General features: G+C 44.3%; 2 protein-coding genes across 4 annotated transcripts in view; both read right to left on the reverse strand.

Annotated features, from left to right (window-relative positions):
* ANXA2 (annexin A2) overlaps nt 1-21458 on the reverse strand; it is a 49462-nt gene extending 28004 nt beyond the window's left edge. The window contains exons 1-3 of one of the 3 annotated variants that reach the window (XM_050797280.1): nt 21419-21458; nt 8592-8650; nt 4614-4713 (exon numbers count right to left, since the gene is read on the reverse strand). In XM_050797280.1, the coding sequence (XP_050653237.1) occupies nt 4614-4713; nt 8592-8639 (148 nt within the window). In that variant the 5' untranslated portion in view covers nt 8640-8650; nt 21419-21458. Of the gene's footprint in view, nt 1-4613; nt 4714-8591; nt 8651-20721; nt 20845-21246; nt 21363-21418 lie in introns of those variants that run through there. The other 2 variants (XM_050797279.1, XM_050797281.1) reach the window with 2 other exon arrangements.
* Nucleotides 1-24999, reverse strand: part of BNIP2 (BCL2 interacting protein 2) — a 1133240-nt gene that overhangs the window by 733066 nt on the left and 375175 nt on the right. The window lies entirely within an intron of this gene.

Consider the following 24999-nt stretch of genomic DNA (forward strand, 5'->3'; position numbering starts at 1 on the left):
TTTTTCTTTTTTGATTAAAAGAAATCGTAGGCCAGGCACGGTGGCTCACACCTGTAATCCCAGCACCATGGGAGGCCAAGGCAGGAGGATCACATGAGGTCAGGAGTTCGAGAGGAGCCTGGCCAACATGGTGAAACCCTCTCTCTACTAAAAATACAAAAATCAGCCAGGTGTGATGGTGCACGCCTGTGGTCCCAGCTACTCAAGAGGCTGAAACAGGAGAACTGGTTGAACCCAGGAGGGTTCTGTCAGGAGGCAGAGGTTGCAGTGAGTCAAGATCGTGCCACTGCACTCCAGCCTGGGTGACAGAGTAAGACTCCACCTCAAAAAGAAAAAAAAGAAAAAAAATCGCTGTGGTTGTGATCACATAGCATATACTATTCCATTTCCATTTCTTGATGCAACTGACACATTTAAGGTGAAGGGATGTTAAAATGAGTGTTAGGGAAGTTACTGTGGTGATGGCTGCACAACTCTGCAAATACACTACTAAAAACACTGAAATGTACACTTTATATAGGCAAATCATATGGCAGATGAACTGTATCTCAACAAAGATGTTGAAAATTATTGACAAACTTTATTTTTCCTATCTACGTTCTGCAGACATTCTATGTAATACAGGGAGTTACACATTATTTATGTACTACAGTTTTACTTAATCTTTTACTTAATGATTATAGGGAAGTATACCTCAAGACATACTTCCCAAATAAAAGATGTATCTGGTTTTTCACTATCATAACCAATGCTAATATCAACACTGAGCTCTTATGAATGTCATATTCTTTCTTCGCAATAGTTTCCTAAAAGGATTTAGGGTTTTAACAATGCCAACAATCTAGAAATTATTTTAAAGGACCAATGGACTTGCAAAACCTAGTTACTCTCTAAAATCATTAAGCATCAAAAATAAGTTAAGTAGGCCGGGTGTGGTGTCTCACGCCTGTAATCCCAGCACTTTGGGAGGCTGAGGTCGGTGGATCACTTGAGGCCAGGAGTTTGAGATCAGCCTGGCCAAGATGGCAAAACCCTGTCTCTACTAAAAATACAAAAATTAGCTGGGCATGGAGGCACATGCCTATACTCCCAGCTAATTGGGAGGCTGAGGCACGAGAGTAGCTTGAACCCGGGAAGCAGAGGATGCAGTGAGCTGAGATTGTGCCACTGCACTCCAGCCTGGTGACAAAGTAAGACTCTGTCTTAAAAAAAAAAAAATATATATATATATATATATATATAAATAAGTAAACAAATAAATAGGCCAGGCGCGGTGGCTCACGTCTGTAATCCCAGCACTTTGGGAGGCCAAGGTGGGTGGATCACAAGGTCAGGAGTTCCAGATCAGCCTGGCCAAGACAGTGAAACCCCCTCTCTACTAAAAATACAAAAATTAGCCGGGCATGGTGGTGCATACCTGTAATCCCAGCTACTCGGGAGGCTGAGGCAGAGAACTGCTTGAACCCGGGAGGCAGAGGTTGCAGTGAGCCGAGATCACACCACTGCACTCCAGCCCAGGTGACAGGGTGAGACTCTGTCTCAAAAAAAAAAAAATAAAAAAAATAAAAAAAATAAAAAAAAATAAAAAAAATAAATGAATAAAAATAAAATAATAAAAAGTGGTCCTAAGTGAAACTCACTGGACATTAAGTCTGGGGGGGAAAAAAAAAAAGGGAGATGGGGAATCTAAAGCTAGACCACAAATATGAGACTTAATAGAAAGTCAATAAGACCACAGATGCACAATGTTTTTCATATCTGAAAATAATTCAAGGCAATGAAAAAAATCCACTCCTCACAGGTGGGTGCTACATCATGGTGCCTAAGAACACAGGCCTAGGGGTGGACAGAGCTGTGTTCAAATCCCAGTTTGATCCAAGGCCAAAAGACCTCAGGCATACTAATCCTGACTTAAATCACCCAAAAACTGGGGATGATAGAATACTACATCAGAGGTTACTTTGAAGTTCACCTAAGATAAATGTTCCTGAAGTGCTTGGTGCGATATCTGCCCACAATGAGCATTTCATAAATAGTTGCAATGATGATAATGATAATGTCAGCTACTTTTGATCAAACTGGAATGTTGGAATCTAAGCCTTAGCCCTCCAGACGTTTCTGTCTAAAAACTAGAGTATTTTTCTACTAACTCCAAAAGGGCCTGAAGGTATTTTTATTACCATGAGAGTTTCAGCTGTGACCAGAGTTCATTTGCGCAATCTTTACATTCCAGTGCACTAAGTGCTTTCTCACGCAGGGACAAAAGAAGTCTTTGTCCCATGCTTGGGAAAAGCACCATCTTTGCTAGATGAGTTAACTGCTAAACTTAGGGTTGCTGCAATGGCATGTTGGGAAACCACATGAATCTAGGCACATCTAAATAGTGAAGTAGCATGGGTTTTAGGAAAGCAGACCACAAGGAGGTGGATGTGCATGTGTGTGCACGTGTGTGTGTGTTTTAAGGTAACATATTTTGAGTACCATCTATATGCCAGGCATCGTGCTAAATGCTTCATACTTCACAACAATCCCGTGAGGTGGGAACTTTGATTAGCGCCCCTTTATAGGCAAGGAAACTCAGTCTTATCAGTTCCGTGTTTTCCGAGTCAGATGGCTAATGAGTGAGCTGTGGAGCCAGCATTTGAACCTGGGCTCACACACGTTCTCATCTACTATGCTCCACTGACTGGAACTGACTGTAGTGAAACAAGCCCTGCAGATTGTAGTTTAATTTTCTGATTAGTAACTTTTGGCAAGAACAGTCATTTAAAAGCACCAAAAAAAAAAAAAAAAAAAAAAAAAAAAAAGCTTGGGCTGGGCAAGATGGCTCCACCTATAATCCCAACACGTTGGGCGGCAGAGGCAGGCGGATCACCTGAGGTCGGGAGTTTGAGACCAGGCTGACCAACATGGAGAAACCCTGTCTCTACTGAAAACACAAAATTAGCTGGGCATGGTGGTGTGTGCCTGTAATCCCCACTACTAGGGAGGCTGAAGCAGGAGAATTGCTTGAATCCAAGAGGCAGAGGTTGCAGTGAGCCGAGATCACGCCATTGCACTAGGCAACAAGAACGAAACTCCATCTCAAAAAAAAAAAAAGAGATTTTTTTTTTTTTTGTTAAAAGTCTAATTTGGATGCTTCATTATTCTGCCTTCAGCTGTGCAGACAGTCATCTGGGGGGTGGTCCACAGCAACCACACAGAACATAGGGTTTCCCTGAGGCAGATGATGCAAATAAATCCTCACATCTTGTTGGAACCATAGAAGGTTAAATGGATTTTTCTACTCTCCTTCCTGTCTCTGGAAACAAGGTCACCAGATTCCACATGGTTTTAGGAAAGGTGACCATACAATGTATCCTCCAAAATAAGACGGTTCTGAGAGTGTAAGGTGCACTATTAGTAAATACGCCGGCATAAACCAGGACATCATCCTAGTTATAGGTTCCCAGGTCATCGTGGTTGAGGTTTCTCAGTCTTTCAATGAACCGTTTGTGAACTAAGTGTGTCATTAAGCTAAAACGCTGTACATAGAAGAGAAAAATGTGACATGGCTCTTTAACTGGGGCATGAACCAGCAGCAGCTCTAATTGTGCTGGGTCATGTCTGTATCCCAATCTGGCCTCATGGTGAAAGGAAGTGCTTTATCCAAGGGGGGAAAAGTGGAGAATCACAAAAGTCACCACAAGAACTGCAATATTTTTCAGGGGATGGGGCAACTCCAGGGATTGCTTCATTTAATATAAGCCCAGAAAGTCTGAACATCCTATTTTGTAGACCCAGAAAACAATATAATGACAGTAAGAAGCTCTTCCTCAACCCTAACCCATTGGCACTTTATTTGCTTTATTTCAAGAGGAGGGTTTTTATGCCTCCTGGTCTTCTCTTACTCATCCTAGAACTTGAGGAAATATACTCATTCTGACAGCTCTTCTAATTCCAGCTCCAGGCCTAAGGAGCAGCAGAACTTACAGGGGTTTAAAAAAAAGTCTGAATTTTTCACTCTCTAGCTCGATCTAAGAGCAATGCAGTAAGATTTTCCCAGCATTTTTCCAGCAAATGTAATTAAATTCAAGGGAACTTGGAACAAGAAATGCCCTTAGGGACCACCATGACCAACTTCTTCCTTGCAGAAGAGGGACTGAAGCCTCAAAGTGAAGAGCTGCACCCAAACACATACCCCTAGGACCAGATCTGGCTCCCAGACTGATTTCCTTTAACCACTACTTGGTTTAAATACTATCTCATGTTGTAGATCTCGCCAAAGAGAAGAAAGTGGGGGGTAGGGGAGGAAAGAAAGGAAGGGAGGGAGGAAAGAAAGAAGGGAGGGAAGGGAGGGAGGGAGGGAGGAAGGGCAGGAAGGAGGGACAAGAGAAAGAAGGAGAGAAGGAAGAAAGGGAGAAAGGAGGGAAGGAGAGAAGGAAAAAGAAAGAAAGAAAGCAGGGAGGGAAGGAAGGAAAGGAGGCATGGGTTGAGCCAGGTCTGGATCCACTCCATTAAAGCTCAATGACAATTTCAAATTACCAATGTATGGCAATTTGAGGGAGAATAAAGAGACAACCAAAAATGTCTCATTAAGACCCTGACAAGAGGAGGACAAATGTATCACCTACCTTTGGTCTTGATGGCTGTTTCAATGTTCAAAGCATCGCGCTCAGCATCAAAGTTGGTGTAGGCTTTGACTGACCCATATGCACTTGGGGGTGTAGAGTGCTGAGGTTAAAAGATAAACATACTCAAATGACACACATTTAAAATTCCCTTGTTGAAATAACAATTCCTAATATGTTTTCCTATTGTTTCCTTTAACAATTCAAATCCTTCTCATACTAAGCAACTAGGTAGGTATTAACACACCATCACACTTCATGCAAGTAATTTCATTTTTTCTAATAAGAATTCTTCAAAGGCTCAGCTAGTTTAGAATATGCTGTCTCAATTTCAACTTTTCATCTTACTTTTCATGAGAGCTCAAAAGTAGACAATGCAAAGCTGGAGACCTGAAGCCACCATTTACTCAGGAAGGCTCTGAAGACCATTATACTGGGCTGGCAACAATTTGAAATAAGCTGAAAATATGGAAATGCCTCAATGACAAGAGTGTTTAGTCAAGTTTCTGCTACAGGCACACACATTTCTACTGGACTGGTGTTGCTGAGCTTACAATTCAGATCAATGATGGAAGCAGCTTCTTCCACCTCTTTACTTTGCTCACCACTGTGGCACCAAAGTGGTCTGACCAGACAGCCCACATCCTCCTTGTGTTTCCTCCCCTCTCTCCTCTGTATCCTTCCCTCTGCCTTCGTTAACACCATTCCTTCTGCCTACCACCCTCCACTCTTGCTAAGATTTCTTATTGCCTTTTAAACCACACCCTCCTCCTTTCCCAATGCTTTTCTTTTCTTAGGTAGGATCTCACTCTGTTGCCCATGCTAGAGTGCAGTGGTGTGATCATCGCTCATTGCAGCCTCAACCTCCTGGGCTCAGGTGATCCTCCCACATCAGCCTCCTGAGTATCTGGGATTACAGGCACCCGCCACCACACCGGGCTAATTTTTTCTTTTTTTTAGAGATGGGATTTCTCCATGTTGCCCAGGCTGCTCTTGAACTCCTGGGCTCCAGTGATCTTCCCATTTTGGCCTCCCAAAGTGCTGGGGTTACAGGTGTGAGCCACCACGCCCAGCCTCTCAGTGCTTTTCGAAGCTCATTATCCTTCCTGATCTGACAGGTGGGAATCTCTCCCATTCCAGATTGAGGTAAGGACAATGGCATGCTTCTACATCACTTCTCCTTTCAAGGTATTAACTTCCCTCCTTCTTTGAAATGCTCTTACAGTTTTCCCTCTCCCTGCTACCCAGTCCCAAAACAAAGGGCAGACAAAGAGGATGGACAATCTAGTTGTGGTTGGCTGATGGCTGGTGGAGGCAGCATCACTGCCCACCCTCAACATCAAGGCTCCCATCCTACAACCCACCCCAACTCCCCCGCACATAATGCCCATATAATGTGATGACTTGGCCTTGGTGCAGTTTCTGTAAAGAGTGAAAAGGCCAAGATCCCTGAGTTACTTCTCCACCCACAGGCAACACATTATAAACCACCCAGCACCCACGACGTTCCATTTTATTAGCACTCAGACTGTACAGGTGAGCAACTAAGATGCCTTCCTCCTAGATGTCTCCCAGGACAGGCCAGAAATCTAAGTTCAGTATTTGACAAATGTTTCCAAATGCACTTGTGAGGACTATCTTGGCCAAATATTAAATCCAGTTAACATTTATAACTCTGACATGCAATGCATTATCAAAGTATGTTCCATCTAATTTCACCACGTAAACTTTCCAGTAAGATGAACTTGATGACACAGAGCACACATTCAGGAAAAAGGCAAAGTGCTATTTTGAAATGCTCAGTGTTTGCTGTGGTAGCTATAAAATGTGGATGAAACCTAAGGAAAAACATTTTCCCATTTATTAAGAGTGCCATCAGTTATTTACAAGGCAGGCAGTCCAGCCATTGAGCCATATCACATATGACTGCATTCACCAGGAGATACGTTGTCTTGTTCCAAAAACAGTGAGTGGGGAAAAGGTTTGTGTCATTTTACAGTGCCTCTGGAAATGAAATTAAATACAGAATTGAACCTATTACCTATAAAATCCACTTGTCTGAAATCAAATTAGTGAGGCAAAGTTGAGTTATCTTTTCTTTCCTTAAAATACTGGGGAACATGTGACATTTTCTATTTCTGCCCCACCTCTCCACACATAGAAATATACTAAAGTAGAGTAACTTCAGAGGCTACACGAAAAGCCCTCTTATAAAACCTGATAGCAAAAACAATCTAAGTCCATTAGAGAAACAAATTATTTAGCACCTGAATTTGTCAGACCTCAACACGCAGTTTGTATTACTGTCAAAAAGAGCATGCACAAGTTTCAAGAAGAAAAAAGACTTTTAAAAAAACTCTATAGGCTTTATTTACACTCCATACAACCTGTGCTTTCACAGGCTCCACTAATTTGAACATTTTGATGGCAAGTACCATGAACAATACAGAGGGTCTTGTACCATGTGACCCAAGTCACTGTCAACCTCTGTTGAGTGATACATTGCATTTTAATTTCAATCAAAGCATATTTTGAAAGATCTGTCAGATATGGCTATAAACCAGCATTAGCGCTGAGTTTGTATAAAAGCCATTTCTGCCAAGATGACCTGGAAGATGTATAGTATCATTAGTTATTTTACATATTCACAATTTATATTCCACTTGATTCTAAAAGTATTTGAAATAATTTTATTTCACATATAGCTTAAATTTTTTAATTGTAAAAAAAAGAAACAAATGCAACAGAATGTCTAGGTTCACATATTTCCTATGGAAGAAAATTCAATTTACTTCTGAACTCCCTAATAGTCAAAGTAAAAAAGGAAACAAATGAATTATAACAATTTCATTATATTCTTGGTTTTTTAAAAGAAATATCCTTGCCGGGCGCGGTGGCTCAAGCCTGTAATCCCAGCACTTTAGGAGGCCGAGACGGGCGGATCACAAGGTCAGGAGATCGAGACCATCCTGGCTAACACGGTGAAACCCCGTCTCTACTAAAAAATACAAAAAACTAGCCGGGTGAGGCGGCGGGCGCCTGTAGTCCCAGCTACTCGGGAGGCTGAGGCAGGAGAATGGCCTGAACCCGGGAGGCGGAGCTTGCAGTGAGCTGAGATCCAGCCACTGCACTCCAGCCTGGGCAACAGAGCAAGACTCCGTCTCAAAAAAAAAAAAAAAAAAAAAAAAAGAAATATCCTAGCTTTTTTGGAGAAAATCTTTTCCAGGTGTTAAATTTTTAAAAGTATAGGTCCTCGGGCCGGGTGCAGGGGCTAATGCCTGTAATCCCAGCACTTTGAGAGGCCAAGGCAGGTGGATCACAAACTCAAGAGATCAAGCCCATCCTGGCCAACATGGGGAAAACCCAGTCTCAACTGAAAATACAAAAATTAGCTGGGTGTGGCGGTGCGTGCCTGTAGTCCCAGCTACTCGCAGGAGAATCGCTTGAATCCGGGAGGTAGAGGTTGCAGTGAGCCGAGATCGTGCCACTACACTCCAGCCTGGCGACAGAGTAAGACTCTGTCTCAAAAAATAAATGAATAAATAAATAAAAGTATAAGCCCTCATCTGGAATAACTTCCTGGACACTGTAAGAAATCCAAAAGATGCAGAATTATTTTTGATATGGCTGTGGCTTATGCCAACCAGTAATACAATCCCAGGACATGACATTAAAAGTCATGTATCATTGTAACAATTATTACCAATGACATGTTAAGTATGGCAGAATAAAATTCCAGCCATTCCAGTGTCACTAATTCTGTCCAATTTTAATGTGAGGCCAAGAAAAGTTTCCAGTGCCATGATATTTCCTTCAAATTGAACTACTAGGAACAGCTGAAGTATTGAGAAAGAGGAGAACCAAATGATGACTGTCTGAAACATCCCCATCTTCCTTAGATGTACAAGGAAACAGAGTAACATAGTTATCCAGAGATGTCCAACTTGCAAAAATTACATAAAGTGAAACTGATATACTTACATCACCCTCCAAGCTGAGCTTGCACAGGATTTCATGAACAGTAGACATTTTGAAGGAAGCTGGAAAAAAAGTACATCAAAAAGTCTTTATGAAGAGGCTTTCCTTTACTCTGAAGCACAGCGATTCATTATGCTAATTTCTACTCCTTGGACCATTTCATCTGAGGATATTAGAGTAATTTTTGCAAATAGATGCAATTCTCATCTTATGATTGAAAAAAACTAAAGCTCAGAGATGGTCTGCCTTGGGTTGGGATGGACTACTAAACTAGCCAGTCTTTCTCTTCCTCTGTGTAAACAGAACCTGGGGAGACTGATTTGTGAATACAAAAACAAAATGTTCCCCGTGGCTAATGCAACCTGTTCAGACAGGATAAAACTGAGACTTCTACTTCTCATAAAAGGTGATGGGCTTGCCAAACCAGCCACTACTTCTATATTTCTCATAAGTAATTAAATATATTGAGAAGGACCTGAAAGCTACAACGTGAATTGAAATTAGTAGCATTTTCATGTTGCCCTAATTCTTAATTGGAACCTTTATTATTACCCATAATTACTTTCTTAGTCCAATGACACTTGGAAGATATTAAAGTATTTATGAGAAAGACGATGGACAGATTTTCTGACCTTAACTCATTCCATAAAGAATTGAATCTGTTGTATTTAAGATTCGAAATGGCTGAAGTCATCTTCTTCCAGTTAATATACTTAATGGGGCAGCAAAACGACAGCCTGATGAATCGGCTTTCCAGCTTTGCAATCAAACAGTTCTCGGAACTGATACGCCCAATCCCTGCCAATAAGGAGTGCTCAATTGGTGGTAAATTATCTCAACAGAGACAAGACAGGTCATCAACATAATCACCCCAAAAATAAAGAAAATAAAGCAGAGCTGCGTCCTGAAATAGACAGGAATGACATTTAAATTGCAGCGACTCCTGCTTTGGTCTCTTTTTCCTTAATATTCTTTGATCAAGGAAACTGCACACATGCAAATTCAGCTTTCTATTCTCTTCAGTTTGCTTAGTCTAAGTATTTTCATAAAACTGGTTTGGCGAGAGTATTTGACATTGATATTTGCTAACTTATAGGAACATTTTGGACTAAGCAGATCCCAGGCCTGGTGTGGGAAGAAAGTGGGGAAATGTAAGAGGAGAGGATTTGCCTTTAGTTGTGATGAACGATGTATTTTTGCAAGATTCTCATCCTGGGCTCTCCCCAGACCACTCCTCTCTTCTTGATGCTCACAGAAGCTTTTTATGCACAGTGAAGTCAGTCAAAGACCTTCCACTTCCCTCACACTCACAACTCGCAGACAGCCTCCCCACCCCAATTTGTCCCACCGATGGGGTATAATGCTGGTTTGTAAAAAGTACTGCTCTAGAAATTAACTGGTACATTCAGACATGAAATATTATTCAGCACTGAAAAAAAATGAGCCACCAAGCCATGAAAAGACACAGAGGAACCTAAATTACACATTGCTAAGTGAAAGAAGCCAACTGAAAAGGTAACATAGTGCAGAGTTCCAACTTCATACCATTCTGGGAAAGGCGAAATTACGGGGACAGCAAAAAGATCAGGGATTCAGGGGAGGAGGAAATGAATAGGTAGAGCAAAGAGGATTATTAAGGCAGTGAAATGATTCTATCTGATACTGTAATGGTGGATGCATGCCATATATTTGTCAAAATCCATGTACAACACTAACAGTGAATGCTAATGTAAATTATGGACTTTGAGTGATAATGATGTGTCAATGTAGGTCCATCAGCGCTAACAAATGTACCACCCTGATACAGGATGTGGACAGTAGAGGCTATACGTGTGTGGGAACAGGGGAACATGGGCATTCTTTGTATTTTCCATTCAACTTTGCCATGAACCTAAAACTTTCCTAAAAATGAAGACAATCGGCCGGGTGCAGTGGCTCACACCTGTAATCCCAGCACTTTGGGAGGCCGAGGCAGGCGAATCACAAGGTCAGGAGATAGAGAGCAGTCTGGCCAACATGTCTCTACTAAAAATACAGAAATTAGCCGGGCCTGGCAGTGGGCACCTGTAATCCCAGCTACTCAGGAAGCTGAGACAGAAGAATAGCTTGAAACTAGAAGGCAGAGGCTGCAGTGAGCCGAAATCACGCCACTGCACTCCAGCCTGGGCAACAAGAGCAAAACTCCGTCTCAAACAAAAAAATGAAGACCAGGCCAGGCGCGGTGGCTCATGCCTGTAATCCCAGCACTTTGGGAGGCCGAGGCGGGCGGATCACAAGGTCAGGAGATTGAGACCACGGTGAAACCTCGTCTCTACTAAAAATACAAAAAAAGTTAGCCAGGCGCGGTGGCGGGCGTCTGTAGTCCCAGCTACTCAGGAGGCTGAGGCAGGAGAATGGCGTAAACCCGGAAGGCGGAGCTTGCAGTGAGCCGAGATCGAGCCACTGCACTCCAGCCTGGGAGACAGAGCGAGACTCCGTCTCAAAAAAAAAAAAAAAAAAAAAAAAAATGAAGACCATTTTAAAAAGTCTTGCTCTGTGGCAGAACCATCCAATACAGCAGCCACCAGCCTCATGTGGCTACAAAGGATCTGAAATGTGGTCAGTTCAAACTGAGATGTGCTGTAAGTGTAAAGGACATACTGAATTTTGAAGACATAGTATGAAAAAACTATATAAAATCTCTCATTTATAATTTCTTTCTTGGTAAAGGCAGGGTCTTGCTATGTTGCCCAGGCTGGTCTCGGACTCCTAGCCTCAAGTGATCCAAGTGCTGAGATTACGGGCATAAACCATTGTGTCCAGCCCAATAATTTATATATTGATCATATATTACAATTACAACTATGGTATCTTGAGTATATCTTATTTCCATTTAATTTCACCCATTTATTTTGCCTTTTTTAATGTAGGTACTAGAAAATTTTCAATATAGGAAGCTCTCGTTCTATTTCTATGGAGTAGTACTGGTCCAGAGGATCTCAGAGAGCCGTAACCCAATCTTAATCCCAAAACCTTTGTAACAGCCACAAGTTTGAGTCTTCTTGACTTTTTTTCTTTTTTCTTTTTTTAATGTTTCAGTAGAGACAGGGTCCCACTATGTTGCCCAGGCTGGTCTTGAATTCCTGGGCTCAAGCAATCCCTCCCGCCTTAGCCTGCCAAATCACTGGGATTACAGGGTGAGCCACCACGCCCAGCCCTTTTTTTTTTTTTTTGAGACAGGGTTTCTCTCTCTGTCACCCAGGCTGAAGTGCAGTGGTGCAATCATAGTTCACTGCAGCCTTAATCTCCAGGGCTCAAGAGATCTTCCTGCCTCAGCCTCCCAAGTAGCTGGGACTACAGGTGTGTGCCACTACACCTGGCTTTTTTTTTTCTTTCTTTCTTTTCAGTAGAGATAATGTCACGTTATGTTGCCCAGGCTGACAGTCTTCTTGACAGAGCAAGAAATCTCCAACTTCAACATGAACCAAGAAACATTCTAGAGGGTCTCATCAGCATCCCTCAGCCCGAGAATTACCAAAGCAGAGTGAAATTCCTAGGACTCACATCAAACCACCCAAGCCCTGGCCTTAACTATCACCCCTGGACTCAGTCAGAACTGGACCAGGTCTGCAGCAGGAGAGAAACTGTTGTCATCTGCTGTGCAGAATTCTAGTCTCTACCGTAAACAGGCAAGAAATAAAAAATAAAAAATGTCAAACGTAAAACAAAAGCAAAAACAGAGGACCGGCAAGTCAGAGTTGCAAACAGAGTTGTTTCCACTTAGTATAGATTAAATTCCACTTTTTATGAAATTAGGTACCTCACATCAGTTCTGATGTTTAGAAAATCTCAACTAGAGACACCGTAACTTTTCATTGTGTTGTTCTTTCAAGCTGTCTTTCAAGCTCTGAGCTTTGTAGACTGCTGCCTACCCAGCTCCCACATGGGACTCCCCAGTGCTGTGCAGATCAAACACAATCTGATAGGCTTCTTTACACCCTCCATTCATGTTAATTCTTCTCCCACAGCCACAACACCTTGAGGAGACTGTTAAAAGCCCCACAAATCTTCCTTTTGGTTTCACCTTCACAACTGTGCTGCTCTTCCATCAAATTAGTCCTGCATGCCACCATCAACTAAATCTATTTAATCTTCTCAAAATCATTCAACATCATTCGAAATCAGTCCTCCAGCAGAGCCCAGCCTTCAAAGATGAGCATCAGAATCCAGCCTCAGTTCCCTCTGTTCACTCCCCAGCTAAAGTAGACTAGGGCCAAAGTGGGACTTGCCTGTCCGCAGTCACCACCACTTTAGTATCTGCTCCAACAGGGTCACCACGACCCCTACTCCACAGAACTCTATCTTGCCTTTCAGTGCCAGGGCACTTTTTGATACCACTTAATTCATCCATTCGACAGAATGTTTTAAGTGCCCTACACGTGCCAAGTATTCAAATGGCAAATGTATAGGTACAGTTCAAAGCAGTAGAGAGTATATGGTTGACCTCATCTTCCCTGCGTAGTCCCAGTCCCCCTACAGATTTAAGAGTATCTTTACATAATGTAGGTGCTAAAGCAACTTGAAAACAATGAGTTGCTATTTTGCATAACATTTATATTATTTATAACCATTCTGCAGAAAAAAAGACACACAAACGTCACAATAACCACAAAGTCACACTTAGCACAAAGCAGTATCTGTGAAACGTGACATTATCCCACGCAGGTGCCTTTTGTATCCATATAAATATTTCCTACTTCATGCGAGTTTAATGGCAAACATTTTTACCCTAGAAATAAAATATGGCCTCTTTCCTCCCATGCCGATAGCATTCCAGAAAACACGGTGAACATTCCTAAAACCTACTGCACTTTCTGTAAGAAGTGTGGCAAGCACCAACCCCACTAAACGGCCCAGTACCAGGACTCCCTGTATGCCCAAGGGAAAGCGGCATTATGGCAAGAAGCAGAGTGACTATGGTGGGCAGACTAAGCCAATTTTCTGGAAAATGGCTAAAACTACAAAGGAGGTTGTGCTGAGGCTTGAGTGTGCTGAGCCCATCTGCAGATCTAAGAAAATGCTGGCTGTGAAGACATGCAAACATTTTCAACTGGGAGGACATCACAAAAGAAAGGGCCAAGTGATCCAGTTCTAAGCATCATCTTTTGTTTTATTATGAGGACAATAAAATCTGGAGGTCCAAAAAACAAAATAAAAAGAAATAAAATACAGTGCTTGCTTCACCACTCCATCAAATCCCCTAGCAATGCAAAGTCATTTTGCATATGATCAAATATTGCGAAGTTGGCTTTGCGATGTGCGATTCACTGTTTGTTAAAACATTAGTCTAATATAGTATATTTCACTAATGAGACTGTGTCAGTGTGCTGCTATCCTTGAAAGCAGGAAAAGGAAGTCTTGGCAGTGCTACTGTAGGTTACAAACACTGGTAATACTGAAGGAATTAATCAACGAACCCATACCAAGCACATGCTGAGCCTGCAAAATATGAAAGGATACAAAAGACACTTATAAAACTGTGAAATGCAGACTTCCTCCCTGCAGGACCTTTGAGCTCTCTTCCCTCCGTGCCTCTGTGACACACTGAAAGTCTAGCGCAGGGTCACCCAGTGAATAAGCAGCTGAGGCAGGGCCAAAACCCAGATCCCCAGACTCCTGAGCCAATGCCCTTTCAACCTCACCACAACGGTTCTTCATTCCAAGTGATTAAGACACAGAAAGATCATAGTCATCAGAGAGGGATTAGTTAAGGGCTTAACAGGGAGGCGCTGACTGCCTAGGCTGAGAATGGTGAATCACAGCTGAGAAGGGTGACTCACAGCCTTAAAGCAAGGGGGAAGGCCTGGGGAGAAGGGAAGAGGAAGAATGCCCCAGGGTGGCAGGAGAACAAGAGAACACGCTGGAAAATGAGCCATGTCCAGTGGGGTGCCCTGTGGGGAACCTAAAATATAAGTCTCTGAATGGTGCAAAGTTAAGCTTGCCTATGGAAATACTGATGAGCCAAAGTGATTGGGACTCAGTACTCATATTTACCTATTCACCAAAACATTTGCTCTGGAGGCAGAATTTTCTTACTGAAAACAACTACTCTGACTTTAATGTACCTATTGTTACGAATGAAAATTAAAAATGAAGTCTATAGGCTGTATGAGACAATTCCACCTCTACTCACTCCTCATCACCGTGTAAAATTCATAAATCCATTAAAAGCAGAACCACTACTCCTTTTCTGGCAGACTTCTCTAAAGAACATGAAAATGGCAGTTTGCACCACTCTTTCCAACACTTCAGACTCACCCAGCTGGCCGACTGGTTTCAACTCGCAAACAAGGAAAAAAAAAAAAAAAATCAGCAAATTCAATCTGTTGATGAGTACATCTACACATCAGGGCCTTCCATTCCCAGGGAGGGCTGGGTCACTAGACAACATCATTACAATGGCCCTTTATCAGAGAAAGTTTTTCTGTTTAAGGAAATAAACTAGAGGTACAGGGAGACTTGCTGATAAGAGCCATACCCACCTCAAACTGGTTTAAAATCATTCACTACTTGGTTAGGAAAACAGGTCACTTGTCCCCACCCTAACGAAAAGAACAGTTTCTTCTGCCTTGAAAAGGTTGATAAATAAGACTGTGAATGCCCGGCTAGAAAAGCCCCCAGTGTAAGGCTGATCATTAATGAAATCCGTGCAGTTATTGAGAAACAAGTCATTTACACTCAACATAAGAACTATCTTATTCAGGTTGGTGCAAAAGTAACTGCCATTATTTTTAATAGCAAAAAACCACAATTACTTTTGTACCAACCTAATAATTAAAGGGTTTGTTCTTTAAAAAAAAAAAAAAAAAAAAAAACTCTATAGATTTTATTGTATTTTATTGCTTCACTACAAAAGTGCGGTTACAAAAAAAAAAGGACAAGTGAAGCAGTTTTCACTCCCAAAAAGAAGGGTAAAAGTTTACAAAAAGGTTAAACAAAAGAAAACTTAAAAGTCAACACTTCAAATAGTAAAAACACATTCGACTGAATTGAAATAAGAACCAGTTCCAGAAAGCCCAAATGTTAATCTGAACAAAAAAAAACATACTGCAACAGGGCTGGTCTGCACAGGCAAACCTGAGTCTAATCCAGAAGTTTCATGGACACACCCACTTCACAGTTTAAATGTGGAGTGTTGATGCGTTACCACAAAACAGATGGCTAGCAACCATGATGAATCAATCAGGGACTAGATGATTCAAATGAAGAGTTTAAAGCAAAAATGAGTAGGGGTGGGAGTATGGAGAGTTGATTTTCTCCATCAAAGCTCTTACTGTACACGGTCCTGGACTCACAGTCTACAGGCCACACTGGAATTTAAAACAGAAAAAAAAAGCATGTACTGGGTGGGGAGAGGGGTTCCCACTGTACTCCATCCTCCACCCACCTATTGCATCTTTATTTAACAGAACCTTTTTGAAAGCAGATACTCTTCCCCTTGGTTTTCTGGTCTTGATTAATGACTCAGTCACAGGGCCAACTCATTCCCCAGAATTCCTGGAATTCGGCCCAGTGGCCTTGATCAAACCGAGCAGGAGGGACACAGAGCACTTGCTCTAGCTTGTCTCTTCTGTGGCCTGATCGGAATCAATATTTGTTTGCTCCCTACTGACTTGTTGCAGCCTCATGCTCTCACAGCCTTTCTCTGCTGGTCTCCTGATCTGGGGTTGGAGTGGGTGGAAAGAGACTGGCAGGAAGAATGATGTCACTTGGCATGAAGCACTTTCAGGGTTGGGAAATCCAGGCCTTTGAGTCTACAACTCAATTTCAGTGTTTTATGGCCCACATATTGTATTTTCAGCACGGCCTGGCCGCCTACAGAAAAAAAGTCCAATGTCAGCATTCAAGATCTTCCACACTGTGGACTTACCTACCTTTCCTTAAATACCTTCTGCACACACACACACACATACGCATACACGCATCCTGCACAGAAGAGTTAACTGGACTGTTAACTCTTCCCTAAACACGCCAGCACTTTCTAAGTTCCCTCCACCAGGAACCTCAATCTTAATTAGCTGACACATGAATGAGTCTTTAGGATACAGAAAATCATAAATGCCACCTTTCTCACACACTCCTCCTTGCCCCGTGCTTCTGCAGCTTTTTGTGTGTCTGTGCAACATTAGAGTTGCGTGTGTAAAGTCTGTGTTCCATATTATCTGCTCACAACATTTCCAACCTACTCCTTCCTGTTTTCTCATAGATCTGAGCATAGTGCCTGGCACACGACAGGCATTCAATTTCATCTTGAGATGGTTTACACACACTGGATCTTTCTATATTAGAAAGTCTTTTTTTTCTTCTTTTCCAACACACTCTCCTTCCTCAGTTTTCTCTCTCCCTCAGGCTGGACATTTCAAATGCAGTTCCAGTTCCATGCATTCAGAGCTGGAGGCTTAAATCATCAACTTCTGCAAATCTTAACAAAGCCTTCGGGGCAGCCTCTTATCAATATATAGCCATGGCCCCCACCTCTGTGCAGTCAGGGCTCCTTGGGTCCTAGCTCTGTCCGTAGGACAACATGGGAATGTAACCTACAACTCCTGGCAAGAAGGGATCAAAGTGGCACGATGTATGAGCGGCTTTAGGACTCTGATTTCCTCTGAGCTGTTAGTGTGTAGCCTGGGTGTGGCAGGGAGACAAAGCGCATGGACAAAGGGCTTTCATATCACAGTCACTCCCTGGAATCAGAAATTTCTACACCACACCTGGGGTAAAACTCAGGCCACCTGGGTGCTACCGACTTGTGCTCTAACAAGGTTAAGCTCAGCTGGATTAAAAGCTTCAGGGTGTGCCGGGCACAGTGGCTCATGCCTGTAATTCCAGCAGTTTGGGAAGCCAAGGCGGGCGGATCACTTGAGCTCAACAGTTCCAGACCAGCCTGGCCAACATGATGAAACCTTGTCTCTACTAAAAATACAAAAATTAGCTCGGCATGGTGGTAGGTGCCTTTAATCCCAGCTACGCGGGAGGGTGAGGCTGGAGAATCACTTGAACCTGGGAGGCGGAGGCTACAGTGAGGAGAGATCGTGCCACTGCACTCCGGGCTGCGTGACACAGCAAGGCTCCATCTCAAAAAAAAAAAAAAAAAAAAAAAAAAAAAGGCTTCAGGGTGTATCCTAGAAGGGAGATTTGGAAGTAATCTGATGGAACCACCCAGAAGGACAAATATGGACATCTCCTGACCCCTACTGCGACCTGTCCCTCCAGAAAGTAGATGAGGACTGCCTCTGGCAACAGCAGAAGAAAAAACATACCAGGCAGTGAATGGGTGGAAAGAATTTTTTTAAGGGACTGGAATTTCCTTTGGTGTGGCCTACAACTAGAATAGGGTGTGGCACCATGGAAAGTGAAGAGGATTCTCATGTGAGAAAAAGAGGAACATTCCATTTCTATTTAATTCTCACAACTGAATCTGGAAGGCAGCTTAAGACACCATAACTTTAAGCAAAACTTCCCCGAGGTAGGCAAAATACGAAGTTTAGGTCTGTGGAACAGCTGGATTAAAAGGGAAATGAATCCCTGCCAAGTTCAGAAACTGGTATTAATTTGGGAAAATATAAAGTTTAAAATCCAAAAATTCACTTTTTGGAATTGTTGTCTCTTTTCTTTCTCCGCCAGATTTAAGGTCTAAAGAGCAGGGATTTTGGGGGCTGTCAGAGGGGAGTCTGTTTTGTTCACTGCTGTATCCCTAGTGCCCATAACTACGAGTGGAACACAGGAGGTGATCAACATTTTGTGGAATAAATGGTTGTTTAAAGCAGCCCACTAGGGCCTGAGACACCTTTTGTGACAATCCCACTCTCCCTCAATGAAAAATGTCTCCGCAGGCTCCAGGCTCTGCACAAGCACAGAGAGAACAAAGGCTCCAGACAATGCATTAGTGCCAGATTCTAGGCCCAATGGTGAGAGCCTACAGCCCTCAAAATCAATAGCAATTATAGAAGCATATCTACTTTGCCAGGAAAACTGCTTAAATCAGAAATTAGCCAGGAAACTAACGGCCATGACTGCAAGCCTAATGTCAATCGATACCACAGTTTAATAGCTCAAAGACACAAGATGTTAAATATTGAGACTCCAGTGCAAGACTGAGCTCCTAATCAAAGTCAGTGAGTCAGCAATATTTCCTGGGCATTTACCACAGGCAGGCTACTTGGCACTGCAGGAAATTACAAAATCTAGACAGTCTCCAAATCACAAACCTCCTATTGTAAAAATGCACATAGATGGTCACACCCTTCCACTGCAGATGCAATGGACACTTGGAGAAACCCTTGACCTTTAGATAATCAACAGACTTGGAAGCAGGGAAGAAATTATTAAGCAGGACTGTGTTAACACTCTTGGCCCTTGCCCATCAAGGGCACCTCTGCTGCCCCAGTCTTACCAAAAATCTTCCTTCATACTGCCTGAATATTACCACTTTGAGTTCTATAAATTATAGATCTGTTTAGGTGAACAAGGTTTTTTTAATTATTTTATGTATTTATTTTTTGAGACTGGGTCTTGCTATGTTGTTCACATTGGCCTTGGACTCAAGAGATCCTCTAGCTTGAGCAGCTGGGACTACAGGCCCACGACCACACCCAGCATCGCTGGTTTTTTTGTTTTGTTTTGTTTTTGTTTTTTTGACACGGAATCTGGCTGTCACCCAGGCTGGAGTGCAGTGGCACGATCTCGGCTCACTGCAAGCTCCGCCTCCCAGGTTCACGCCATTCTCCTGCCTCAGCCTCCCCAAGAGCTGGGACTAGAGGCGCACGCCGCCACGCCCAGCTAATTTTTTGTGTTTTTAATAGAAACGGGGTTTCACCGTGTTAGCCAGGATGGTCTCGATCTCCTGACCTTGTAATCCGCCCGCCTCGGTCTCCCAAAGTGCTGGAATTAAGGAGTGAGCCACCGCGCCCCAGCCTGTTGTTTTTTAAATAACAGGACTCCTCTGGGTTGCTGAGGTTCTTCGGACCACCAACCATTTCTAACTTAATGAATATTGATTCAATCTGCTAGCCTCTAGCTGGATGCAGGTCTGCTGAAATGGGAAGGAGGAAGGAATGCAGCGTAACTGGACCGGCCTGGATGGCTGTTGTAATACGTCACAGAAGAGCGTCTCTAAGGAGGTGGAAGGTGGAAAAAAGAAAGTGGAACAGGGGCAAAGACATAATTTTCCAATTAAAATAATTTACTCAGTGTCAATCTTAAAGCTAAAAAAAGTTTCAGAAAAATATTTCAGTGATTTAGTCTTCCTACACACATATTGTCCCTCACTACCCTCCACCTCCCCACCACCAACCCCATAATTAGGCAGTCCATGTTAAATAGGTTTTTCAGGGCTAGCCTGAGAATGTCAGCACCTTCTGCAACACTGGTTCAGTGGGAAAGTGCATTCTGCATTCCAAGTCACCAAGTTCCAGACGGGGACAGTAGCACACGCATGTGAACAGAATCCATCAGTACAGTCTGGGGCCCAGGCCCTTGCACGGCAACAGCTTAAGGCTTTTGGTAATGGCCCAGGGTGCACCCATGAGGCCACTCCTCTTTTACACACAGACACCCACAGCTTTAAAATGGCAATCTGACTACAAAAATGACACTTTGCATTTGCACAGCACTTTGTGGTTTTTGTGTACTTTACACATTTATTATCGAATGACGGTGTTTTTTGGAATCTCCAATAACCCTGTTTGGGTGGTGGTAAGAACAGGTATCCTTAAGCCACCTTCCCAGATAAGGAAACTGGTGTTCCCCTCCTTCGTCTCAACAGGCAGCTGATGGAACCCAAGCCCTCCACACCAGCCCTGGGGCCAGCTGCACTGAGCCGCCAGGAGGGAGCAGCCCTGGGGCGCCACGCCCTTCTCTGTACCCTCAGTTCCTGACGCACTGTCACATCATGGCGAGTAACAGGACACCCCTCCCCACAGAATCATGGGGCACACTACCTTCCTGATGCCAATGTGTTCAAACAAGCGGGCAACTCTCCAAGTAGAGTGAAATCCGAAGTTGCTATGCTACCAGATAACCCAGACCAAGGGGGAATAACTGACGTTTTTATGTTTTCTTTTATTGGGGGGGAGACTGGGGGGTGCCTACTCACATTCTCTCCTCTCATCTTCCCCCGCTACTTCCCTCTTGCTGGTCGGTTCAACTCCACAAGCGCGCGTTTGTTCTGAGTACAGTAACTTAGAGCAGATGGGGGCACTTCCTAGGGGGCGGTGGAAAGCCCACTCTCTACTGCTGCGCCGGGGACCCACAGCTTCCTGGGCGGCCACGCCCTGCCTCGGCGGCGCCTGGCGCGTCTGGAATGCGGGGCCTCCCTCCGCCCCCCTCCCCGCGCCGCCTCGCCCCGCTCCCGCAAGGACTTCTTGGGGAAGCCCGACCCCCCACCCTACCCTGGACCCTCCCGGCCCGAGCCCCGGCGGCCCCTCACGCCTGCCCCAAACACCTTAGCCCCCTCCCCAAAAGACTCTCCAGTGTGAGCTGTCCCTTCAGTCCCCTGCCCCCGACGGCCTCCGGGACCAGTCGCCGGAGCCTCCCTGCCAGGCGGTACCCTTCTTCCCAGCGTCTCCGCACCCCGCTAGCTGGCGGCCTGTAGCGGGCGGGTGGGGCGCGCCCCGCTTACCTGGGCCGTGCGCCGAGAGCTGAGAGCGTCCCCAGATGCCGAGCAGAGCCGGCTGGCCTGGGTGGGGCTTTTATACTCGCCATATCCTCCCTCGGCAAGGCGAGGCCCGCCCCGCCCCGCCCCGCCTCCCCCTTATACGGCCCGCTCCCACCCAGAGTCAGGGGTGACTCACCCCGGCCCGCCGGCCCGCAGGGACCGCGCCCTGGAACGCTCCCGCGCCGCGCCACGTGGGAGCGGCCCCCGCGCCCCTGGCCCTGCCCTCCCAGAAAGCCCGGCCGAGGCTGCCCCGAGGCCCACAGGGGCCCCGTTTCTTCCTCCTTTCCTCATTTTACTTCTTAAGTGCCACGTCGAGCTCTCAGCCTCGGCTTGGGTTAATAAATTAACAAGACTTCAGTAGTAGACTCTGAACTTGCTTAAGTGGCTTTTTTTTTTTTCTGGCGTTAATGCAGTGGAGGAAAGAATTGTTCCAAGAAACATAAATCTGGACTCCCCTGAGCTGGGACTGTTGGCATCCAGCGCCCCATTACCGTCTTCAAACATGTTAGCTTAACCTCTGGCCGCCAGTTCCCGGGGGGCGCGTGGGGAGGCAGGGAGATTCGCCCTGCGCTGCAAAGCCTGGCCCGCCCCGGCCTCCCAGCGCCGGGAAGCCCCAAGCCCGGGCTGGGAGGCCAAAGCCAGGAGCCAGGATCCCACCTCAGTCCCGCCCAGGGAGGCGCCCCTGTCTCTAGCACGGCTGTGCTCTGCTTCTCTCCGCGCCTGGGGCATCTCTGCGCGGCCTCATGGCAAGCGGTCCTGAGCTGGGTGGGGCCCATAGCTTTGAACCCGGAGTTTCAACAAAGAACTTTCCTCTCGTCTTTCTTTCATGACTGCTGGGGTGTGTGTGTGGGGGGGGGGTGTTTCTTGCAGCCATTTAGCCAACTCCCTTGCTTCGTTTTGCTGTTTCTCGCTTTTCTTATGAGACAGACAGACAGAGAGAGAGAGAGAGAGAGAGAGAGAGAGAGAGAGAGTGTGTGTGTGTGTGTGTGTGTGTGTGTTTCTTGCCGCCGTTTAGCCAACTCCCTTGCTCGGTTTTGCTGTTTCTCGCTTTTCTTCCGTGTGTGTGTGTGTGTGTGTGTGTGTGTGTTTTCTTACAGCCGTTTAGCCAACTCCCTTGCTCGGTTTTGCTGTTTCTCGTTTTTCTTCCAAGAGTCTGTTTCTCGCTTTTCTTCCGTGTGTGTGTGTGTGTGTGTGTGTGTGTGTGTGTGTGTGTGTTTCTTGCAGCCGTTTAGCCAACTCCTTTGCTCGGTTTTGCAGTTTCTTGCTTTTCTTCCAAGAGTCACGTTGGCAACGTGCAGGCAAACACCTATTTGTTGTATGTGAGATGACGCAAACACTGTATTCGAACCTCAAACTAACAGGGAAGCAATGCTGAGAATCCCGAGGACCTCTCGCTGGTCTTTTAAACCCCTCCTTGCACACTCACTTCCTGCAGCTCTTTTTCCTGGTTTTGATGATTCTGTGTTTTAATCTCCCATTTATCTTAACATCCATTTTTACTTTCCAGTTGAGCGTCAATTCACGCCTGGGAATCAGAGAATGATAGCAAGGCCAACAGATATTCAGTGCTCGGCTCACTGTCATAGAGTGAGACAGGCAAAGTCAGCCACAACTGGGGTCTCTTAACCCACCCAGAGCTCTGTGTTACGCAGCGCTTTCGCGAGGAATTATACGCGATGCTTTCGCTTTCATGAGGAATTATACACGATGCTTTCACGAGGAATTATACATAATGGGCCCTACCACAGGGCCAAATAGAAAATAAAGCAACACTTTGGGCACAATTGCTGATTTACATTTCTAGCTCTTCAATGTAGCCTGAAAGCTTCAAAGTCAGAAATAGTGTTTGTCTACGTACGTGGTGTGAACATTTTGGAAGGTTAGGGCTACACAGGCAGACAGTAATACTGGGCACGATTCAGCCTCCCTTCTGTATATCTCAAGGTAGGTTCCACAGTCTCTTATTCATAACTGTGCTGTGATAGGCCTTTTACAGAAGATAAAATTTAATTTAAATCATATGGAATATATAAAAGACATCAAATGGCCAAAAGAATTTTGTGCTCATCTTGGGCGTGCAGCAAATCCAAACTTCCATAGATTTGTACAATCACCAGGCTTTGCTTCATGCTAAAGAAATGTGCACTGATGTTATCATAAAAATGAAGCTATTAGAAGTCATAGTTTGCTATTTCTGAGGAATGTGAGGCCAGTTCTTCCAGTATAAAAGATCTTTTGAGTATTAGTCAGAAGACTATTTTCCCCCCAGTTGAGGAGAATGTTTACATCAGCCCTCAGATTGCCTGCTGTTGTCCATATTGTTCTCTTAAGTGCTTAACTTTGTTTTGTTTGCACTTTATCTGCTGCACTCAACACCTCTTCTAGCGCCTAGCTAGCAATGATAGGCATTCACTAAATGTGATAGAATGATAGAATACAATTATTCACTGAATAATAGAATGTTAAAACAGGGAGGGGCCCTAGAGATTAAATTGCCCTATCCTTGATTTTTGCTATTATTATTATTGTATCTTTTACTTGAGGTCTCACTCTGTTACCCAGGCTAGAATGCATGGCGTGATTAGGGCTCACTGCATCCTTGACTATGGAGGCTTAAGAAATCCTCTCCTCTCAGCCTCTTAAGTAGCTGGGACCGCAGGCCCGCACCACCAAGCCTGGCTAATTTTTCTATTATTTGTAGAGAAGACAGGGTCTTGCTATGCTGCTCAGGCTGGTCCCGAACTCCTGGGCTCAAGTGATCCGCCTACCTTAGCCTCCCAAAGTTCTGGGATTACAGGTGCGAATTACTATATCCGGCTCTTGATTTTTATATATGAAGAAATTGGAGTCCAAATAAAATCTCCTGCCCAGTCCAGGGATTAAATAATGCACCCAAGGCCCTCGTGTCAGTTACGTTTGCAGTATAACAAATTATCCTCATAAACTTAGTGGTTAAACATAACCATTTACTTGCTTGTGATTCTGCAATTTAAGCAGTACCTAGTGGGGACAGCTTGGTGCGCCTCCACAGCATGTTGGGTTGGGTAGTTTAGATGGGGTTGGAAGATTGAAAGCAGCTTCCTTTGTCTGGCAACTGAGCTGGGAATGCTAGAATGACAAAGACCAGGCTGGGCCTTTCTCTTCCTTGGTCTTACATCCTCCAGGTTCTCCTCTTTTCCTCCACCATGGTAGTCATGGCAGCCAGGCTTCTAGAAGCAGAAGCTGAAGCTGCCAGGCCTCTTGGCTCACAGGCTGTGCAAAAACAAGCAATAGGCTGGATTTGCCCTATGGGCTGCAGTTTGCTGATCTTTGTTTTAATCCATTGCCTTACACAAGTTTTTGGTTTTGCCCTCTGACATCTAGGCTCCTCCCTTTGAGATATATTTCCTTTTCTTAAGAATGGCCCATATTTGTAGCTGAGCAGCTCTCTCAGTCTGCTTCATTCATGCCAGGAGAAACTGAAAGGTCTAGAAACCTCTTCGCATTTTGCACTTTTTCTGGTTTAAGCTGGCAGTTCTTTCATTAATACAAGTATCTTAAAAACCATGTGGATTTTCTATATCTTATTAAGGTTCACACCATGCTCCAAAATTTATATACAATTTTCTCAAAAACTTTATTTATGTAAATCTTGCTGAGGTTTAATTCCATGTTCCAAGATTCACATTCATTTTTTTTTTTTTTTAAATAGATCTCTCTCTACTTTACATGTCAGGC

The sequence above is a fragment of the Macaca thibetana genome, chromosome 7 (genome assembly GCF_024542745.1).
Source record: "Macaca thibetana thibetana isolate TM-01 chromosome 7, ASM2454274v1, whole genome shotgun sequence".
Lineage (NCBI taxonomy): Eukaryota > Metazoa > Chordata > Mammalia > Primates > Cercopithecidae > Macaca > Macaca thibetana.